The following is a 23,273-nucleotide window of genomic DNA, read 5'->3' on the forward strand; positions in this document are numbered from 1 at the left end:
GGGAGAGGGAGTGGGAGAGGGGGAGACAAGGGGGAATAGAAATGTGTGTAAGAGAGAGAGAGAGAGAGAGAGAGAGAGGAGGGGATAGGAGAGAGTGTGAAAATTTAAGAGAGACTAGAGGGTAGCAGAGAGAGAGAGAGAGAGAGAGAGTGGAGAGGGAGAGAGTAAGAGTGAGAGTGAGAGAGAGAGTAGGCAGTGGGAGAGGGAGTGGGAGAGGGAGAGCAAGTGAGAGAAAAAGTAGGGGATGGAAGAGGAGAGAGGGGGTATGGGTGTGTGTGTGTGTCAAAGAGAGAGAGTCAAGAATGAGAGAGGGGAGAGAGAGATAGAGAGAGTAGGCAATGGTAGAGGGATGGGAGAGAGAGGGAGAGAGAGTGAGAGAGAGAGAGAGAGAGAGAGATACTAGGCGGTGGGAGAGGGAGTGGGAGGGAGAGAGAGAGGTGGAATGGAATCATTTAAGAGAGATGAGTAGGGGATGGGAGAGAGTAGGCAGTGGGACAAGGACTAAGAGAGAGAGAGAGAGAGAGAGGGGGGGGGGGGAATGGGAATGTGTATTTATTTATAAGAGAGATAGAGTAAAGGATGGGAGAGAGTGTGAGAGTTTGAGAGAAAGTAGTAGGGGATGGGAGAGAGAGAGAGTAGAGAGGAAGAAAGAGAACTTGAGAGAGATAGACAATAGGCAGTAGGAGAGGGAGTGGGAGAGGGAGAGGGAGAGGGAGAGGGAGAGAAATAAGGGGGATGGGAGTGTGTGACAGATGTAGAGAGTAGGGGATGGGAGAGAAGAAGAAGAGTGGGGGGATAAGAGTGTGTGTATCTATGAAAGTGAGAGAGTAGGGGATGGGAGAGAGTGTGAAAGTGTGAAAGTAGGGGGTGGCAGAGAGAGAGAGTACGATGATGGGGGAGAGAAAGTAGGTGATGGGAGAGGAAAAGAGAGAGGGGGGATGGGAGTGTGTGTGTGTGTAAGAGAGATAGAGCAGGGGATGGGAGAGAGTGTGAGAGTGTGAGAGTAGGGGGCGGATGAGAGAGAGAGAGAGTACGACGATGGGGGAGAGAAAGTAGGCGGTGGGAGAGGGAAAGAGAGAGGGGGGATGGGGGTGTATGTGTAAGAGAGATAGAGTAGGGAGTGGGAGAGAGTGAGAGTGTGAGAGAGTAGGGGATGGGAGAGGAGAGAGAGAATAGGGGATGGGGGAGAGTGTGAGAGAGTAAGGGATGGGAGACGAGAGAGAGAGAGCAAGGGATGGGGGAGAGAAAGTAGGCAGTGGGAGAGAGAGTGGGAGAGGCAGAGAGAGCTTGTAAAATATGGGAGAGAGAGAGAGAGAGTAGAGAGGGAGAGAGAGAACTTGAGAGAGAGATAGTAGGTAGTAGTAGTGTGAGTGTGAGAGAGAGTAGGGGTGGTAGAGAGAGTACGACGATGGGGGAGAGAAAGTAGGCAGTGGGAGAGGGAGAGAGAGGGGGAATGGGAATGTGTGTAAGAGTGAAAAATTAGGGGATGGAAGAGAAGAGAGAGAGTAGGGGATGGGGGAGAGAAATTAGGTGGTAGGAGAGGGAGAGAGATAGGGGGGATAAGAGTGTGTGTGAGAGATCTAAAGAGCTGGGGATGGGAGAGGAGAGGGGGTGAGAGAGGTAGAGAGAGTAGGTGGTGGGAGAGGGAGAGTGAGAGAGAGTAAAGGATGGGAGAGAGTAGGAAGAGAGAGGGAGGGGATGGGAGAGAGAGTAGGGAGGATGGGGAGTGATGTGTTTTGAGAAAGTAGGGGGTGGAAGAGAGAGAGTACGACAACGGGGGAGAGAAAGTAGGCGGTGGGAGAGGAAAAGAGAGAGGGGGGATGGGAGTGTGTGTGTAAGAGAGACAAAGCAGGGGATGGGACAGAGTGTGAGAGTAGGGGGTGGAAGAGAGAGAGAGTACGACGATGGGGGAGAGAAAGTAGGCGATGGGAGAGAGAAAGAGAGAGGGGGGATGGGGGTGTATGTGTAAGAGAGATAGAGTAGGGGATGCGAGAGAGTGAGAGTGTGAGAGAGTAGGGGATGGGAGAGAGTGAGAGTGTGAGAGAGTAGGGGATGGGAGAGAAGAGAGAGAGTAGGGGATGGGGGAGAGTGTGAGAGTGTGAGAGAGTAGGGTATGGGAGACGAGAGAGAGAGAGAGCAGGGGATGGGGGAGAGAAAGTAGGCGATGGGAGAGAGAGAGTGGGAGAGGCAGAGAGAGCTTGTACAAGATGGGGGAGAGAGAGTAGAGAGGGAGAGAGAGAACTTGAAAGAGAGATATAGTAGGTAGTAGTAGTGTGAGGGTGAGAGAGAGTACGACGATGGGGGAGAGAAAGACCTGGCAGGAGAGGGAGAGAGAGGGGGAATGGGAATGTGTGTAAGAGAGAAAAAGTAGGGGTGGGAGAGAAGAGAGAGAGTAGGGGATGGGGGAGAGAAATTAGGTGGTAGGAGAGGGAGAGGGAGAGAGATAGGGGGGATAAGAGTGCGTGTGAGAGATCTAAAGAGTCGGGGATAGGAGAGGAGAGGGGGTGAGAGAGGTAGAGAGAGTAGGTGGTGGGAGAGGGAGGGTGAGAGAGAGTAAAGGATGGGAGAGAGTAGGAAGAGAGAGAGGGAGGGGATGGGAGAGAGAGTAGGGAGGATGGGGAGTGATGTGCTTTGAGATAGTGCGTACGCGCTATCTCAAATCACCAAAAAATGGTCAAAAACCAACCTTGGGGCCCATTTCATCCATTTTTAACTTTTGGTTTGTTATGCTCTCTGTTATTCCAACAGAAAACACGGGTTTCAACATCTAGCAAACACTATTTCAACACTTTTGGAAGCTAGCAAACACCAAATTCAATCATTCGATACGTGATTTGAAGAATTTTTGAATATTCTTTTAATAGAAAAGGTTAGTGCAATCCATTTTAAATATTGTTTGTCGATATATAGATACAAATTTGATTATAATTTGATATGTTATGTAATATATAGTGAATTCATTAAAAATTGTAGGTTTGAATGAAATGTTATTTCGAAATGGTTAGAAATTTGACAAGTCGTTTGATATATATTTTGTATTCATTCAAATAATTATAATTTTTATATGTAATTGAATAATTTGTAATTTACACATTTTAAGTAATTCGGATGTTTGAATAATTTGACATGTAGAAATCATCATCATGCCAAGGAAGAAACCAAAGATTCAAACAAATGCAGATAGGGAGAGAGATTTGACAATTAAAAGAGATAAAATGAAATTACTACGTGAACAAAGAAAATTGCAAAGCAATGATGAAGAATTAACTTTCGAAGAGGATCAAGAACCACCAGTACAAAGAAACAAGGAGGAAGAATTAGAAAGACAAAGAGAACGAATGAGATTGTTACGCTCAAGAAGACAATTGAATTGTGAAGCTACAACATCCTCCAATGTTGGAGTCAGATCGTCCGCTACACCATCTTCAAATGTTGGAGTCATATCATCCACTACACCATCTTCCAATGTTGAAGTCATATCATCCTCTCATGTTGAAGAGACACTGATTTATAGATCTGACGATATACACACTCCATCATGTCATGTTGAAAGCACAACATCAACACATGAAGTAGGTGATAATCCATATTTTACATCTTATTGCCAAGGCACATCATCTTCAGTTCAAGGTACACAATACACTCAACCTTATATTGATGTTCAAAATGTTGAGAGAATTGAAGAGATTAGAACACCTTCTAGAATTCGTTTTAGAAAATCAAAATATTTGATTGATATTGATACTAAAATTTTGAAATCAATGCCTGACAAGATTAGCAAGCATACTTGTCAAAGAAAAGTTAATCATATGTGGAGATTATTTTTTGAAGAATTAAATATTACAAGTCAATGCCAATTATTTGTTGAAATGATGAGGAATTTGAAATTTAGGCCTATCATGGAGATTCTTGGGCTAAGAACAATGGATGATTCAAATGAAAGAAATATTGTAAAGAATCTAATGAGTGCTTATGACAAAGTGGGTTCTAAATCACACACCAAAGATAGTAATATCACAAGGCGAGTACTCACATCGACAATAGGAAGTAGCCAAATGAAGAAAGCTCGACTCATGAGAAAGACAAGAAAAACATTAAAAATTGGTAGAGGTACCTTAAGGAGAGCCATGCTAAGGCGTGAGAGATTAGAAGATCCAACAAAAAATGAGTTATGGACATTTAGCGGTAGACTACCGTGAAAGGATAAAGAAATTAGTGAAGCCTTGAAATCATTGATCGAAGATTTTTGGAAAAATAAACACGTGTTTATCCTAATCAAAGAGATGTTGTAAGAAGGAGGATTGGTAGCCGAAATCGCGAGCCACATGCGAAACATTTTCTGGACTCAACTCAGACACAATTTTTTGCAAAATTTATTGATATGTATCCTGAAATTTGAAAAAGTCAAAGATTTTTTGAGATGGGTAAACCTTTTTATGTGAAAATAAATCACACACGCACAACTTGTTGTTGTAGGATACATATTGAATTTTCTAACCATTTTGATGTTTTTAGGCACATATGCATAGTTTTGCATTCTCAGTTTGTTTTGCAGGATTGTGACATAAAAGAGCCACCAAGATCTTCAAGGGAATTCATATCCAACATTTTATGTGAAATAGGGGACGGCCAACAATTTTACAAGACATCATGCTTGGATGGTACGTGCTTATTTTGTGGTTCTTTGCAACTTTTATCAACTTGTCAACATATGGATAGTACACATGCAATTGGAAATGAAATAGTAGATTACAAAAAATTCAAGAGAGTGACATATGCTCTAAAAGATGGGAAACATGGTAAAATATGTGATCTAGTTATTGAAAAGATTCTAGTGTATGAGTTCATGAAGATTTTTCGTGAAAAGATTATGTACGAGTATGCAAGGCATACCCATAGAGCTCGATGGTTGGATTTGCAATTCAAGTTGTGCAAGGATACATTTCCATTGGATACCATTGTTTCGGTTGTAGATTTTGCAGAGAACTACACACTACAACCACAAAATGAGGTGCAAGCAAAGTATTATACATCTCAACAGGTTTCTATATTTGTTCACATAACATTCATGCATTCACCTACAAGTACAGAGGATGACAGGAAGATTTTGAGGGAGTGCCATTTTTACATCAGCGATGATCGATCACATTCTACGGAGTTTGTACATGGTTGTTTTCAACTATTTTATGGAGATTTGGCTAACAGGGGCATATCATATCGTCAACACATTATTTGGTCAGACAATTGTGCATCTCAATTCAAGAATGCATGAATGTTCTATTGGTTGAGCAGGATGCACAGGTTGTGTAGAATTCAATATATGTTGAATTTCACAGAGGCTAGTCATGGTAAGGGAGAGCATGATGGTGTAGGCGCATGCATTAAAAGAGCCTTGGCTCATGAAGAACTAAATTACAAAGATGGAGCAATATTGATAGATGCAAAATCCATCATCCAATGGTGTAACGCTACAATGGGTCCAGGTAAGGAAGGTGAGTCTACAGTTCGTAGATTTTTTTGGTTGATAGGTAATACTAACATTGCACCATATCAAGATTGTTGCACACTAACAGGATCTAGTGAGTTACACTCTTTTAGAAGCTCTGATGCAGGTTCATGGAGTATCCACACACGAAAAATGGCATGCTATTGTCCATCATGTGCAGAGGAAAATTGGGATGACTGTGAGTCAACTTAATGGGTGGACAAATGGGATATACGGGTTTTGGACCCAATTGACACCTATCGTCCCCCACAAGCACTGAAAATGGTAGAGATGGATTCATCTATTGACTTTGACCGCTTGTCAGATTTAGTGCAACCTGGTTACATATATATATATATATATATATATATATATATATATATATATATCTTTGTAATTTCAATATGTAACTTTATAACTTTTACCCAAGTATTTTCTGAATTAATGACCGCATTTTGTACATTTGTCACTGTAGGCCATGTTTTTGTTGTTATTGCACCTGAAGACAATGAAGAAGGGACAAATTATTATTTGTGTCGTTGTGTTGAAGCCAAACAAAAATTGGATCACTCGGTTATAGATGGTGAAGGTTTAGAGTACCATGTTGGTGCGGTGGTTGTAACAGGCACATGGCTTAGACAATATCCTATGAAGAATCCTAACTTGTGGTTATTCGAGGATTGGCAAACAGAGAGGAAGATTCTTCATTATTCAAACCTTTTTGTCGCATCAAATGTCCACTTGATAAAATATGGTGGAAAACCACATAATAAGATTCTTTGGAAAGTTCGCAAGTCAAACCATGAGGCAATACTTGAGACATTAAAATGTCGAGCAGATCTAGTTGGCTCATTAGATGAATTGGGAGAGAGAGAAAAAGTGATCAATTGGATCCAAATACAATGTTACAACCTCTTCCCCAAGACTATCACATGACTAAGGTGGACCGTATTGTTATGATGTGTAAGTGATGAGATTTAGTTTTGATTTGTTTAGAATATAGATACATTATTTGAATTTATATTAGATTCTTTAATAGGACCCATTTTTTTAATCTTATCTTAGATTTGTTATTGTGCTAATTCTTCATTTGTAGGTCACCAAAGAAGAGGGCTAATAAAGTTGACGCACAAGTGATAAAGGGTGAGATGCCAAAATCATCTACGAAATGGTATTATCAATTCACATCCTCAATATTTATTAGTGTTCTTTGTTCAAGTACCATTGTATGATAATCATCTTATGCCTGGAATTGCAGAGGTTAAATTATGTCAATACTAAGGTTTGTAGCATCAATACTAAGGTTTTTAGCATCAATTGGTCACGCTAAGTATAGTAGTTGTATCATGAATCCTTCTGAACCAATATGACTAAGATTTTTGGAAGAAGACTAAACCATATCATCTGTCTACTCCCTCTTTATATAAGAGTTTGTCAAACAATGAGAATGAAACATTGATTATTACTCCCCCCTCAATGTAAAATTCTAATTGATTGCATTTTGTAAAGTTTTAAGTCACTATCAACCTCTATATCATTGTATTCTTCTTATTATCAAATTACACAACAATGAGAATATGAATGATGACTTCTTCACATGAACTTGACAATTATAAATGCTACAACTTAATAAATGTTTGGGCTTGGTCTTTACCATTTGAGCTTATAATACAATACATTGGCTTCATTTTTATTTGGAAGTATTTATTATGTTTGTTCCAAAAGTCATTCTTCATTTGCCAAAATGAAAATGTGACTATCATGAAAGGCATAGTCTTATCATTTGTAATTTGTATAATGGTATAAAAGCTTGGTTGTGGGTTTGAATCCATTTCCCCCATGACCCTCCTTCTCGTGCATTTATTCTATTTATTCTTCTACCTCCTCCTCCGCTTGGCCATTTTGCAACACCATCTGGATGGAACTCTAGCCCTCCTCAAAACCATTATACATGACCTCTCCTTCTTTAAGATATTCTATAAAAAGTTCCTCAACCCTTGAACCTTTCAAAACCCCAATCTCAATGGAAGGCTTCTAGACCAAAGGAACTAGTAGATCCAGTTCTTTAAGAGAAAGAGACAACAAATCCAATTTTCTAGTGACTAGTTGGAAAATTGGGGAAATCATTTCAATTAGTTGTAAATCGAAAGGAATTATAAGTAAACTATATCAATATAATAAGTAACTTAGTAATTATATCAATATAATTTATTTACTAAGGAAATGAATTTATTACTCTAACATATAGTACATTATTTTGCAGACAAAGGTGTTTAATTTGATGCTTAACAGATTTACATACATGTGTAATAAATAATAATTGTTGTAGCTTTGGGATCAACACTATAAAATGAAGGATGTCATACTACATTCACAGAGGTACCAAAATATTTTATTTGATATGGAGAAAAAAGAAAATGTGTATTCTTCATAACTGCATTTGAGTCTCATGTATTATCATTTTCAGCTATCGACATCAGAGATACCTTTACATCTTCATCATTGCATTGATCAATGAGTCCTTATTGCACTCACTAGTTCTAAGCCAATGACTAAGGTATGAAAGAGTTTACATTAAAATTTCATTAGTACTAAAATTCAATATAAAATTCATAGGCACAATCAAGTGGTAACTTTGATAGTTTTTGTAGGGTCTTATTATTCCTGACCATCAGTGTATCCCTGAGGTGTATATACAGAGGAATTATCAGCTAGCTATAAGAAAATATTAAGTTTTATGTGTAAATATATTTTTTTTTATATAAAATAGTTATTTATTCATATATAATTTTGATTGTAACATGTTGAGTTACAGAAGATTCTAGACTAATGGACTAGTGAGCATGTTAGGAAGACCTCGTTATATTCACTGGTCATCTCCCACTTGTTGGCAATTAAAGACAATTAGGGATTTATTTTGTTCCCCTAGTTGGAAAGAGTATATATCTAATGATGTACATTTTACACCTATATGGCATTATTGGGCATATGTTTTGTATAATTTTTTCTATGTATGTCATTTTTTACATATATTTCATGTATGACATTATTAGACATATGCTTATGATGTTTCAAATTATTGATAAATGAATTATATGATATTGTTAGACCTTATGGAATCAACTTTGATTTTTTGTTATCACATTGGTTTGATGCTTGTATTCAATCAATCAACATATTTTCCTTTTAATTCTTCCACATTTGGCATATCCATCTAACAATGAACTTATGATACTCCCATCAAGAAGTGCATGATTGCATGGTTTTATGGTGGATGTCCCTCTCTTTTTTAAATTCCAATTTTATTCATCTACATAAGTAAGGGAGATCAATTCTATTTCTTTCAATTGTATTTAAAGGTCATTAAATTTTTTTCAAACAATGTGATTAAATAAATATTATTTAGCATTTACCTCTATCATCAAGGTTGATTCATTCCTCCTCTTATTTTACCAAATAATTTGGATGAATCACCCATGGCTCCTTACATTTCTTGAAGAAAATTTTCAAAGACTTTGCAACATGTCTTCTCTTCTTCCATATAGTTCATGTTCATTGAAGACATTTGGTCAAACAATATATATGCTTTGTATATTCTCACAACACCAATAGTCATGGTACAATGCTTACAAGATCCATAGTTGAACAGAAGCTATGTGAAGCTTCTAGAACCATGGACCTATACTTAATTTAGTATTATTGCATCCATGTTACTTATGAAAGTGGAACTTTCACATAGATAAGTAGGGAAACCAAAATTGAAAGCCAAACTTAACATAGAAAAGTAAAGCAAGCCTCAACTATATTCTCATTAAACACTGTGAATTCAAATATCTTTGGCAGAGCATATCTCGAAGCTCGTGCAAGATATGGATGAGGTTCTAGTTCCTACAAGATCGTGTTGCAGAGACCTAGAATAACCTCTCTCGCTTTTTGAAGATCACATTCTGTTTTCATTCTACAACGCCATCTCGGGTGATGTTGAAACTTGCAATGTTGGCTAGTACAAAGTTGCCAACTGCCAAATCTCTCTCATCTTTCATCATGGGATCAAACTGTCTGCTCCATTAGCTCTGGGTGGCCGAGTAAACCCTATCCCCAAACTCATATTTTCCCCTTCAGTGCTCGAACGTTCTCAGGCACGCTGAACCGAAATGTCCCTAAGGGTCACTAAATCCCACAGGGATGCAATCTTTGACGGGGCATATCTCAGAGCTCGTGTGAGATATGGATGAGATTCCAATTCTTACAAGACCGTGTTGTAGAGACCTACAATAACCTCTCTCACTTTTTGGAGATCGCATTCTGTTTTCATTCGACAACACCATCTCGGGTGATGTTGAAACTTGCAGTGTTGGCCAGTACAAAGTTGCCAACTGCCAAATCTCTCTCATCTTTCATCGTGGGATCAAACTGTCTACTCCATTAGCTCCGGGTGGCCAGGTAAACCCTATCCCCAACCTCGTCTTGTCCCCTTCAGTGCTCGAATGTTCTCAGGCACGCTAAACCGGAATGTCCCTAAGGGTCACTAAATCCCACAGGGCTGCAATCTTTGACGAGGCATATCTCGGAGCTCATGCGAGATATGGATGAGATTCTAGTTCCTACAGGACCGTGTTGCAGAGACCTACAATAACCTCTCTCACTTTTTGGAGATCGCATTCTATTTTCATTCTACAACGCCATCTTGGGTGATGTTGAAACTTGCAGTGTTGGCCAGTACAAAGTTGCCAACTGCCAAATCTCTCTCATCTTTCGTTGTGGGATCAAACTATCTGCTCCATTAGCTTCGGGTGGCCGGGTAAACCCTATCCCCAACCTCGTCTCGTCCCCTTCATTGCTCGAACGTTCTCAGGCACGCTGAACCGAAATGTCCTTAAGGGTCACTAAATGCCACAGGGCTACAATCTTTGATGGGGCATATCTCGAAGCTCGTGCGAGATATGGATGAGATTCCAATTCCTACAAGACCGTGTTATAGAGACCTATAATAACCTCTCACTTTTTGGAGATCGCATTCCATTTTCATTCTACAACGCCATCTCGGGTGATGTTGAAACTTGCAGTGTTGGCCAGTACAAAGTTGCCAATTGCCAAATCTCTCTCATCTTTCATCGTGGGATCAAACTGTCTGCTCCATTAGCTCTAGGTGGCCGATTAAACCCTATCCCCAACCTCATCTTATCCCCTTCAGTGCTCGAACGTTCTCAGGAACGATGATCCGGAATGTCCCTAAGGGTCACTAAATGCCACAGGGTTGCAATCTCTGACGGGGCATATCTTGGAGCTCGTGTGAGATATGGATGAGATTCTAGTTCCTACAAGACCGTGTTACAGAGACCTACAATAACCTCTCTCAATTTTTGGAGATCGCATTCTATTTTTATTTTACAATGCCATCTCGGGTGATGTTGAAACTTGCAGTGTTGGCCAGTACAAAGTTGCCAACTACCAAATCTCTCTCATCTTTCATCGTGGGATCAAACTGTCTACTCCATTAGCTTCGAGTGGTCGAGTAAACCCTATCCCCAACCTCATCTTGTCCCCTTCAGTGCTCGAACATTCTCAGGCATGCTGAACCAAAATGTCCCTAAGGGTCACTAAATCCCACAGGGTTGCAATCTTTGACGGGGCATATCTCGGAGCTCATGCGAGATATGGATGAGATTCTAATTCCTACAAGACCATGTTGCAAAGACCTACAATAACCTCTCTCACTTTTTGGAGATTGCATTCCATTTTCATTCTACAACGCCATCTCGAGTGATGTTGAAACTTGTAGTGTTGGCCAGTACAAAGTTGCCAACTGCCAAATCTCTTTCATCTTTCATCGTGGGATCAAACTGTCTGCTCCATTAGCTCCAGGTGGTCGAGTAAACCCTATCCCCAACCTCTTCTTGTCCCCTTCAGTGCTTGAACGTTCTCAGGCACGCTAAACCAGAATGTCCCTAAGGGTCACTAAATCCCATAGGGCTGCAATCTTTGACGGGGCATATCTCGAAGCTCATGTGAGATATGGATGAGATTCTAGTTCCTACAGGACCATGTTGTAGAGACCTACAATAACCTCTCTCGCTTTTTGGAGATCGCATTTCATTTTCATTCTACAACGCCATCTTGGGTGATGTTGAAACTTGCAGTGTTGGCCAGTACAAAGTTGCCAACTGCCAAATCTCTCTCATCTTTCATCGTGGGATCAAACTGTCTACTCCATTAGCTCTGGGTGGCCGGGTAAACCCTGTCCCCAACCTCATCTTGTCCCCTTCAGTGCTCGAACTTTCTCAGGCACGCTAAACCGAAATGTCCCTAAGGGTCACTAAATCCCACAGGGCTGCAATCTTTGATGGGGTATATCTCGGAGCTCGTACAAGATATGGATGAGATTCTAGTTTCTACAAGACCGTGTTGCAAAGAACTACAATAACCTCTCTCACTTTTTGGAGATCGCATTCCATTTTCATTCTACAAGGCCATCTCAGGTGATGTTGAAACTTGCAGTGTTGGCCAGTACAAAGTTGCCAACTGCCAAATCTCTCTCATCTTTCATCGTGGGATCAAACTGTTTGCTCCATTAGCTCCAGGTGGCTGGGTAAACCCTATCCCCAACCTTATCTTGTCCCCTTCAATGCTCAAACATTCTCAGGCATACTGAACTGGAATGTCCCTAAGGGTCACTAAATGCCACAGGGCTGCAATCTTTGACGGGGCATATCTCGGAGCTCGTGCGAGATATAGATGATATTTCAGTTCCTACAGGACCATGTTGCAGAGACCTACAATAACCTCTTTTTCTTTTTGGAGATCGCATTTCATTTTCATTCTACAATGCCATCTCGGGTGATGTTGAAACTTGCAGTGTTGGCCAGTACAAAGTTGCCAACTGCCAAATCTCTCTCATCTTTCATCGTGGGATCAAACTGTCTGCTCCATTAGCTCTGGGTGGCCGAGTAAACCCTATCCCCAACCTCATCTTGTCCCCTTCAGTGCTCGAACGTTCTCAGGCACGCTCAATCGGAATGTCCCTAAGGGTCACTAAATGCCACAGGGCTGCAATCTTTGACGAGGCATATTTCGGAGCTCGTGCGAGATATGGATGAGATTCTAGTTCCTACAGGACCATGTTGCAGAGACTAGAAATCAGCCAAGGATAAGGATAGCATAGTAAGAAAATGATTATTTATCTGGTGGATATAAGTCTTTTATATAAAAAACCATTTATATGCATAGTAAAAGAACTGAATATAGATTTGAGACATATTGATCACCTGCAGTCTGATCATCTTCACAAGTATGCAACTTTTGTTTCACTATTTCATGCGGGTTTATTGAACTTTCTTTATGAGGTCATTTATAGATGGGATGTTCAAAGGTTGAGTTCCTATGGGCCATCAATACTTTGACTATACTTTAAGTCAATGATTATCAACATGGGAAAAAATGGAACTCGTTGTATTTTGAAGTACTGAGAAGATGGCCTTGCCCTTCCCCAGGAGTTTCAGAAATGGGAGACATTAGGTAAGAGAGTGAAAATGTTACTATCGCTTCAACACACATGACACAATTGGAAATGCAAATTTTGATGGTAATCATTTTGTGATAAGGGAGAGACTAGGGATGATCATTGTTACTATCTCTTTAGTAGTGGATTTTTGTTTTCTCTTGAATTTGGTGGTGGGGGATCAGTGGTAATTCTCCTTGGATATTCCTTCTTATGATGTTAATGACAAGTGTTGCTCTTTGAAAACACTTGTACAATCTGTTTTAAATTATTGGATAAAAACAAAGAATTGTAAGTATTAAACATGATTAGCCTTTAGCCTTTAGTATTAACAAACAATCTTTTTTAAACCAGAAATAACTTCTTTGCAGTTTTTGAGAAATACTAATAAAGCAAAAAATAACATCTACTAGTTCGTAGACATAATGGCAACTTTCTAGCAATTGAATTTAATTTCATACATGCACATATCTAATTTAATGTCATACACGAACATATCTAATTTAACATCATACATGAACAAACATATAATATAAAATGATAACCAATAATGTAATATACATTAACAAACACATAATATATTATGATAACCAATAATCTCATATATGAACAAACATATCATATATTAACCAATAATTTCATACATCAAATATAGAATGTCATATGTACATCAAATGTATGTCAAATATGTCTCTCTAATGCCTATATATATATACATGGGGAAGGAAACAAGTCTCTCTCTCTATATATATATGTATCGAATATCTCAACTACATCTTTTCCTTCCCATGAGGGGAAGGAAACAAGTCTCTCGACATCCTCTGCCGTCGTGTGGAGGGAGACAGTGGAGATGACGGGGCCCTCCTGACATGCTCACTTGACCTCTTGTTGAGGCTCTTCTCCAGGTCCAACTGATACAAAGAAAGTAGATATGAATCAATATTTATTATACATTGAAATCAAATATATGTACACAAAAAATCAATTATTTTCTTACTGCCAACAAATAGTCACTCTGTAAGTCCACCTCAAATGCTCGTGGATGATCAGGCGTGACAAGACCCTACAAAAATTCAATAAATATAATCACTTATAAATAACATTAGAAATTTTGAGATTAACTATTATAAACAACAACTAAAACGAAGAAAATTCTTTCATACCTCCGTCAGTGGCTGTGAGCTAGCCACAGCTACGGCCACTCCACTATCAACAGACTCTCGCAGATGAGGAGGTGTGTCCGACATCATGAATTGCATGTCATACAATACACGTTATATCTAACATGAAACATGGAATAAATATAATCAAATGAATTAAATTAACATGAAACAACTGTACCTGTGTGAAGCTCATATGATGTCTCTGCTCTGTGTCTATGGTAAAGGTTGAGGGTCCTGTGGAGAACTAATGCACATGCATAATTTTTTTTGTCAATCCTTAATATGATTACGTAATAAATATATGTATTAATTAAAATGATTAAATTGATACATACCTCAGGACTCGTCGAAGGGACAAAAAATGGGCCTGGAGGATCGCTGCTAGGCCCAGCAACACTTTGACCCTAAATTTTGAACAATGTCAATAAATGCTAATTAATTAATCATTCACTATACATATCAAATGTGATCAAATTAGTAATTTACCTGTGTGTCAATGCCAAATGTCTCGTTCAGGAACTCATCGGTGACAAGCCCATCATCTGCAGCATCTCCGGCATGAGTGCCAAATGTGCATAGGGATCCGCAGGAACACATGTGACCATGACGCATAGAAGGCTCCCCCTCAACTAATGGGCTCGTGGAATGGATGAGGGTCTGCATCAAAGCATTAATGGTCCCTAGAGTGTTGGCCTCTACATGTTCCTTCACAACTGAAGGAATAATCACATGCTCGTGTTGTAGATGGACCACAAGTGCCCTAACTACATTAGGGTCATGACATGCTCCTAGCCTCTCAAATGATGACCCCCCACCTCTACCCTGGAAGTCTAACATATCAAAATAATTGGGGATCTCCCCAAGGACAAACTCACAATATAATTTCTTCAAAAAATACATGGGGACCTTGTGATTGTTGCAAGGAGGGGCATCAAAAACCATCCACCATCTATCCCAAAAATTATTTCTAATAGCATTGTGTATACACCAATGGATGGGGAACCATTTAGTACCCTCTCTAACAGTATTTGGCTCACTGGGTTTTCTAAATAATGCACATAAACTACCTTTTGATATTTCTTTTTTTTTAACATCTTCATATGACAATTTATTTGCATAAAATCTTTTTTGTTCATCCCTCTTAGCCCGCCAAATATCTAACTGACCACTAATTGAAGCTATCTAAGTGTTAATGGATTCGAGGGATGATGCCAACTGAGCCCTCATTGGATTGGTTTGTCCAGATTCTTTCAACCGAACAATGAGTCTTTCTAATTTAGTTTTGCCTCTCTGTATTTCATTTCTTATATTTTCTTGTGTGCCTGGCGGAGGTCTTGCATTTGGTTTGGGTTGTGGAATTTGTTGTTCTTCTTGAGGAGGGTTTTGATTTTGAGGTTCTTGAGGGTTTTGTGGATTTTCCAATTGATTATGGACATTTCTTGATAAAAAATCAATTGAAATCCAACTAAATAAACAAATCTAAATGAAATTTGTAAAAACCATACAAAAGAATATCAAAAACCAATAAAACAATATGGAAACCATATTAAACAATGCAAAGTTAAGTTTATATCACTTACCTCGTCATCGTCGGTGTGCTTGTTCTCTTGGATTTCATCGGTGAGGAGGCATTTTGGCAAATGGTGGTGAATTTTTGCTATCAAACTCGCGTACGCGCTGTTGGAGAGCCAAAAAGCAAAATAAAAATGATGGGCCACGAGTCTGCGGCCCATCATATAACTTTTTTGATATCAGAATAGTGCATACGCACTATTGAAAATTAGAAAAAAAAAAAAAAAAAAACCTTGTCATCTTTTTGGCACCACAACTCAGTGCATATGCCCTATGTCTCCTTGAAGTCTTCATCTTGTTCATAAATATCCTTCATTGCATGGATGCCAATGCTTTCTAACTAAACTTCTTGGATTGTCAAATTTCTCCTGCTAAGTGCATCAGCAACCTTGTTACTTTCTCCATTTTTATGCTTAATGGTGAAGGTGTATGCTTGTAAAAATTCTATCCACTTCATATTCCTGTGGTTCTATTTTTCTTGCATATTCAAGAATCTTAAGGCATGGTTATTAGTGTACACAAAAAATTCTTTAGGCAATAAGTAATGCCTCCATTTTCTAAGGGACTACACCGCAACATAAAGTTCAAGGTCATATGTAGGATATTTTTTCTTGGCCTCATTAGGATTTTCACTAAAAAAAGGCCACAAGCCTACCCTCCTAGCTTAAAACACCTCCAATAGCCTTGTTGCTAGCATCACACTCAACTGTAAACAACTTGTAAAACTTAGGAAGCACCAAAATAGGTTGGTCTATAATCTTTTTCTTCAAACAATCAAATGAATCATTAGCCTCCTTAGTCTAAGAAAATACACTCTTCCTTCCTCCTTTTATGGTGTTGATCATAGGAGCACACACACCACTGAAATTTCTAATAAATTTTCTATAAAAATTGTACATACCATGAAAACTCTTTACCTCTAATGGTGTGGTGAGAGGTGGCCAGTTAAGGATGGCTTCAACCTTGGAAGGATCCATTTTCAAATCAGCTCTTGATATCCCAAACCCCAAGAAGATCAGCCCTGTCTATAAAAATGAACATTTCTCCAAGTTTATCATTAGTTTCTCCTCATGAAGTCTATTTAAAATGAAATCTAAGTGCCTTAAGTGTTCATCCCTATCCTTGCTGAAATTTAGGATATCATCTAAATACACAACAACAAATTTATTCAAGAAAGATTTTAAGACTTCATTCATTAGTCTCATAAAGGTACTAGGTGCATTGGACAAGCCAAAAGGCATCACACGCCATTTATAAAGGCCTTATAAAGTTTTAAATGTTGTTTTCCACTCATCTCTACCTTTGATCCTAATTTGATGATATCCACTTTTGAAATCCACCTTTGAATAAATACTTCCCTTCCCCAAACAATCCAAGAGGTCTTCTATCCTTGGCATAGGAAACCTATATCTAATGGTTATCCTATTGATTTCTCTAGAATCCATATATAATCTCCAAGTACCATCCTTCTTAGGGGATAGGATAGTAGGGACTACACATGAGCTTATACTTTTCCTAATGAACCCCTTAGCCAACAAATTTTCAATTTTTTTTGCTATTTATTCATTTTGCTCAGGGCTCATCTTGTATGCTTCTTTGTTTGGAAGTGTGGTTCCTAGGATGAAGTCTATGCAATGACTAATATCTCTTTTAGGTGGTAATGTCTTTGGTTGGCTACCTATAACTATCCCTCTATACTTTTCCAACAAGTCTCTTTCCTCCTTGGGTCCTATGTTGACAACCTTGGGTGGGTTTTGTGATTGCTTGATGGGATGTTTTTGAGGTCTGACTACCGATGCATAGTAGGGTGTGTCCTTTTCCTTAGTGATTCTCATAAACTCCTTTTCACCTACCAACATCACCCCATTTGTAGTAGGGTTCCCATCATCTGGTAAAGGTGGCATAGTATACTGTACACCATCCTTAGTTATGGTATAAACATTTGTCTTTCCATCATGCTTAGCACACACATCATATTGCCATGGCCTCCCAAGAAGCAAATGGCATGCATCCATCTCTGCCACATCACACAAAACTCTATCATTTTATTCCCCAATCTTGAACTCCACCCACACTTTCTCATTTATAATTGTTTTCTTGTCTTTTGTCAACCATGACACCTTATTGGGGTAAGGGTGGGGTCTTGTAGTCAGTTTCAATTTATCAACCATCTCCTTAGAAACAATATTATTAGAGGAACTAAAATCCACTGTAACCTTGCAGACCTTGTTATTCACCTTGCACAAAGTTTTAAACATTGACTTTCTTTGAGGTGGTTCTGTAGTTGCAAGGGCTTTTAGCATTATTAAGGACTCACCATGCTCTGGAAGTGTAGGTCTAGAAGTGGCAAATTGATAAGAGGTAACACTTTGATTGTCCTCCTCTTGGGTTAATTGAATTCTCTTATCTCCTTGTTTTTTCTTTTCAGGGCACCTAAAGGATTGATGTCGTACTTAGTTACAAGTAAAGCACTTACCAGTGAACATAGTAGGCCCTCTTCCACTAGACCTTCCTTTGCCATTGGATCTTCTACCCCTAAATGTCCCTCTATTAAAAAATGGACTTTTAGCATTTGAACCACTAGATTTCTCCTTATTTTTATTAAAAGATCTGCTTCCATGGAAGCTATCTCTACCCCTATTGTTGTTTCCTCTATGGTGCAGTGCACTTAAGGCATTCAAGGGGCATGTCATAGGAATTTTTAGTGTTCTACATTTCTAGGTGTCTCTTCATCAAGTTGTTAAAATTCTTAGGTATTAGGAATAAGAATGTGTCATAATAAGCCCATTTGTAAAGGCTCAAGGTTCATTTGGTGATCTTATAAACCATAAATCTTTAAGACCTATAAGTCCAATAAATAGATGTAGAATAAGAAATATACCCCAAGAAGGTGGGAAATACTTTAGGATAAGTTTATATGATTCATAGGAAGGTTCATAAGTCTTAGGACTTCATTTATTGCAATATTGCAAAAATGTAACAAAAGTTGTGCAACTTTTCAAAAGTTGTTGAGCAACTTTTTATTGTTTATTAAAAGTTGTCAATAAGGTAAAAAGGAGGTTTTAACTATTTATAACTGATCCATGAGTAGTTTATTATTTGATCAAGTGTATAAAGGTCCAAGATAGCCTTCCCAAAAGACTAAGCTGTCAGATGTACTGATTTTTCAAACATTAATAAAAGTTTCCTTTGTTTTTGGCTCAGTTTTACTATTTTTCTGCATTTTACACATGTGGTATGGACTATGAAGGGGGCCAAATGTGGTGAGGAGTTTCTCTAGTGATCTATCTCTCTTATGCATTAGGTTTGATCCCAATTGGTGATTTCTAACTCAAGTTACAGAGTTTTCTTTGTTGATAACCAAGAAACCCTTAAAAAGGAGGGTTTTATGCAAAATGAGCATATAGTTCCCAAATGTATAGATCAAATGGCATAAAACCTGACCCAAATGGAAGATTTAGGAGTTCTCTTTCATATTGAAGAAGTTTTAGTTGCAAAAACAAAGGGAGTGAATTATGCTCGCAAGCCCTAGGTTAAATCTAATGGTAGATTTGGTCTTATTTTACTGAAATTTGAAAAAGTCAGTGGATTAGCGATAAGATCCCAACCAAGTGGAGGTGGATTTGTGGTTTAAATAGACCTTAGAGGAGTTCTTAAGATTTGTATTTGGTTTATGAATCCATTCCTTTGGTCTTCCTTTGAAAACCAAGCCTATTAGGGCCCTACTAGGACTGTGTACCTAGCTTGATCCTTGGAGTGCTGGAGTGAACCAATTCTTGATCTTTTGGTATGTTTTTAGGTTCATTAAATCTCATCCAAATCCATTTCCATTTCATTGGTTTTGTAGTTGTTACAGTTACAAGCTTGGAAATTTGATATTTTGGCCTTATAGCCTTATTTTGCAAACCTGCTGGTAGGTCACTGTAGTAAGTTATAATTTTTATTGGAAGGACTAGTCTAAGGTCTTAGTGATTGTTAGGGACCATAAAAATGATTTCTAGGTGCGCCATTGGGTGTGCATTGCTAGAATCAAGCCTAGTTGGTTAAGGACACGTGTTGGATCTTTCCACTATGCAACTTTGCATCAAGTGGTATCAAAGCTTGTGGTAGGATATTATGGTAATGTTTGGTGGCAAAATGTTAGAGGGTGAAGAAAATGAGAGGGAGATCACTTTGAGGATCACTAATGTTGAGTTGGCTAAACTTGTGAAGGAGAAAATGGCAAAGAGTAGAGTAGTGAGGGAGGAAATTAGGAGTATGAAGAGGGAGTTGGAGAAATTAAAAGGTAAGATGATAAAAGGAGATGTTGATGAATCAGAGGAAGAGAGAGTTGAAAGGGAGCCTTATGAGGAAGAGATTCCAAGGGATCAAAGGCCACTCTTGCAAGCCTTGGAAAGAGTAGGGGTAAAAGGAGGGGGCTTACCTACTTTTCATGGAAAAATGAATCTAGATGAGTGCATGGATTGGTTGAAGGCATTTGACAACCATTTTGAGTGTGATCAAGTCCCTGCAAGCCATAGATTCAAATTGGCAAAGACAAAACTTAAGGGCACTGCCCTTAGTTGGTGGAACTTCTTGCAAAGTGGAAGAGAAAATGAAGGAAAGGAGAAAATTAGGACATGGAAGAGGATGAAGGCAGAGATCAGGAAGCAATTCATTCTTGAGGACTATGAGGTCCTAATCCATCAAAAATTGCACAATCTCAAGCAAAAGGATATGGATGTCAATACATACACCCAAGAGTTTCATAATCTAACTCTTAGAGAAAAGGTATATGAGACCAATAAACAAAAGTTGACAAGGAATATAAATGGCTTGAAATATAGCATTCAAGATGAACTGACCCTGATTACTATTGATTCAGTTCACCAATGTTTCAATTTAGCTTTGAAGATTGAGGAAAAACAAAAGAGGAGAGGAGAGTCTAGTTTTAATAGGGGAAGAGGAACTAATTTTAGAGGAAGAGGAGGAAGGTTCCAAGGGAAAGAAAATCAACCCAAGGAAGAAGGGAAGAACCAAAATTGAGAAAATGAATTCAGCAATAGAGGCACTTTCAAAGGTAGGAGATCTAATAACAATAGAGGAGGAGGAAATGGTAGAGGTAGTGTATTCACTAGGAAATGTTTCACATGTAACCAAATAAGACATCAGTCCTTTAGGTGCCCTCAAAAGCTTGGAGACAATCCTAGGCAAGGAGATAGGAGGGTCCAATTGCTACAAGAGGAAGAAGATGGCCATAGTATCTTATCTTACCATTCTACCACTTCAAGACCCGCAGATCTAGAGATTGGTGAATGCTTGATGTTGTAGAGAACACTTTTGAAGGTACCCAATCCCAATGAACCACCACAAAGGAAGGCCCTATTTTGGACAACTTGCAAGGTCAAAAGCAAGGTATGTAAAGTGATTGTAGATTATGGATCAATAGATAATATAGCATCTACGGAGATGGTTAATAAGTTAAATTTGCAAAAGATACCACATCCTTGTCCCTATAAGGCATCTTGGCTTACTAAGATGAAACAAACTCTTGTTAATGATCAAGTATGAGTAGAATTCACCCTAGGGGAATATTTAGAAAAGATTCTTTGTGATGTCACAAACATGGATGCTTGCCACCTCTTACTAGGGAAGACCGTGGCAATATGATGTCAAAGCCAAGCATGATAGGGAGACCAATGTGTACACCATAACCAAGGGAGGCATAAACTATACTATGAACCCCTTACCTAATGATGGAAAGGTAGATCATGAGGTTAGTAATGTTGCCTTGGTAGGGGAGAAATAATTCATGCAAACCTTAAGGGAAAAGGATACTCCATGTTTTACCATAGTAACTAGACCCAAAAAGGAGATTGTAGCAAAACCCCAAGACAAACCTAAGGATGGACAATGGTGGGAAAGTGTTGGCCCTAAGGAAGTAAGGAACCATTTAGAACAAGATCATAGGATTGTTGTAGATAGCATTCCAACTTCCTTAAAACATAAGAGAGAGGTTAGCCATTACATTGATCTTATCCCTAGTGCTACATTGCCTAATAAGGTTGCATACAAATTGACACCAAAGCAAAATGCAAAGATTGCGAGGAAAATTGAAGATTTGTTGTCTAAAGGTTTGATTAGGAAGAGTGTGAGCCCTTGTGCTATCCCTACTATTATAGCATCCAAAAAGGAAGGCAATTGGAGGCTTTGTATGAACTCTAGGGCAATTGATAAGATTACTATAAGATATAGATTCTCAATGCCAAGGATGGAAGACCTTTTGGATTGTCTAGGTGGAGCCAACTACTTCTCCAAGGTGGATTTTTTTATGAGCACTCCTACGTCACGTGTCGTAACAATTACCAGATTTATTAAGCATGTCTCTGATCAATAGGGCATCCAACTGTTCCACGTGATCAACATCATCCAGAACAATCAACAAGTCTAAGATGTTGCTCCTTTGGATACGATCGCTGAGACAGCTTGTGCCATCCTCTACGCTTGAAAATCTGAGACGATGTCCATCAAAGATATCACTGAGAAGCTTCATTTGTAAAGAGGGCAGACTGCATTTCACAGAGGAATCCCTAACATCAAACAAAAAAAGAGGATCGACTGTATTCGGAACGCTTTCTGTTGAAGAATTCTTTGCAGAGAACTGTCTTGCCGACCCCACCCATCCCAAAAATGGCAACGATCTTAGCTTCCCCTTCTCCTCCTTCGCTTATTCCGCACTGCCTTTCAAAATCTGCTACAACCTTATTCATACAAAGCTTTTCAAAATCTGCTACAAACTTATGAAGTCCAACTGGATGTTTGCCAACATATACTATTTTCTTCTTTTCTACTTCCTTTTGCACTGCTGAAACTATCTTCTCACAGTCACTGAAACTTTATATATGGAAGGGATATTCAATGAGATGAAAAATAAGCCCCTTTAACAGGAGAAAAAACCTACGGTATGAAGGAACTACACTGGACCCATAAAAATATTACCTGTTAATACCCAGTTGTCTCTGATACAAGATGGACTTTTTAATTCCGCTGATAAACCGAAGACAGAATCGTCTGCAAAGTCGAAGTCTTTGCATTTCTTAAGCGATTAATGTAGACACATCTGTCTCGTCTATCTGGCATTGTCCAATAATATCTTTCCCGTATATCAGATATTTGTTTCAACAGCATATACAGAGAAGGGTTACCAATGAACAGATTTTAAATTAAAATTCCTTTGATCGTCTTGCACGCCTCTTGTACGCCTTCGGCATAATCAATTGTTTATAAAAAAAATTTATAACTGTCCTTAGTTGCTTGCTTACTATTTCACAAAATAGACGCTATATTTTATGTTTTCAGCAACAGCTTTGGTTAAAGTCAATCCTAATTATCCTCTCCCAATCAGAAATTTGGCACATTAAAGCCCGTAGTGGCCGAGTCAAGAGAATTTCTCTTTTTGTTTTGTATTAATGAGCCATTCAACTTCGTTTGACATTCAACAGCCGACTACTTTTAACAGATGCTCAAATCCTACGCGGCTTAAAACACAGCTAGACATTCTTACCCGTAAACCAAA

The 23,273-nt window shown here is 38.8% G+C and overlaps 1 protein-coding gene across 1 annotated transcript in view; it reads right to left on the reverse strand.

Moving 5' to 3' along the window:
• Positions 1–22,250, reverse strand: part of LOC149578377 (putative disease resistance protein At4g11170) — a 52,899-nt gene extending 30,649 nt beyond the window's left edge. Inside the window, exon 1 of the mRNA XM_089800249.1 lies at positions 22,064–22,250. Within this exon, the coding sequence (XP_089656375.1) occupies positions 22,064–22,250 (187 nt within the window). The remainder of the gene's footprint in view (positions 1–22,063) is intronic.
• Between the last annotated feature and the right edge of the window lie 1,023 nt (positions 22,251–23,273).

This window comes from Cupressus sempervirens, chromosome 1 (genome assembly GCF_028749045.1).
Source record: "Cupressus sempervirens isolate cs-2001-9-10 chromosome 1, ASM2874904v1, whole genome shotgun sequence".
NCBI classification, from domain to species: Eukaryota; Viridiplantae; Streptophyta; class Pinopsida; order Cupressales; family Cupressaceae; genus Cupressus; species Cupressus sempervirens.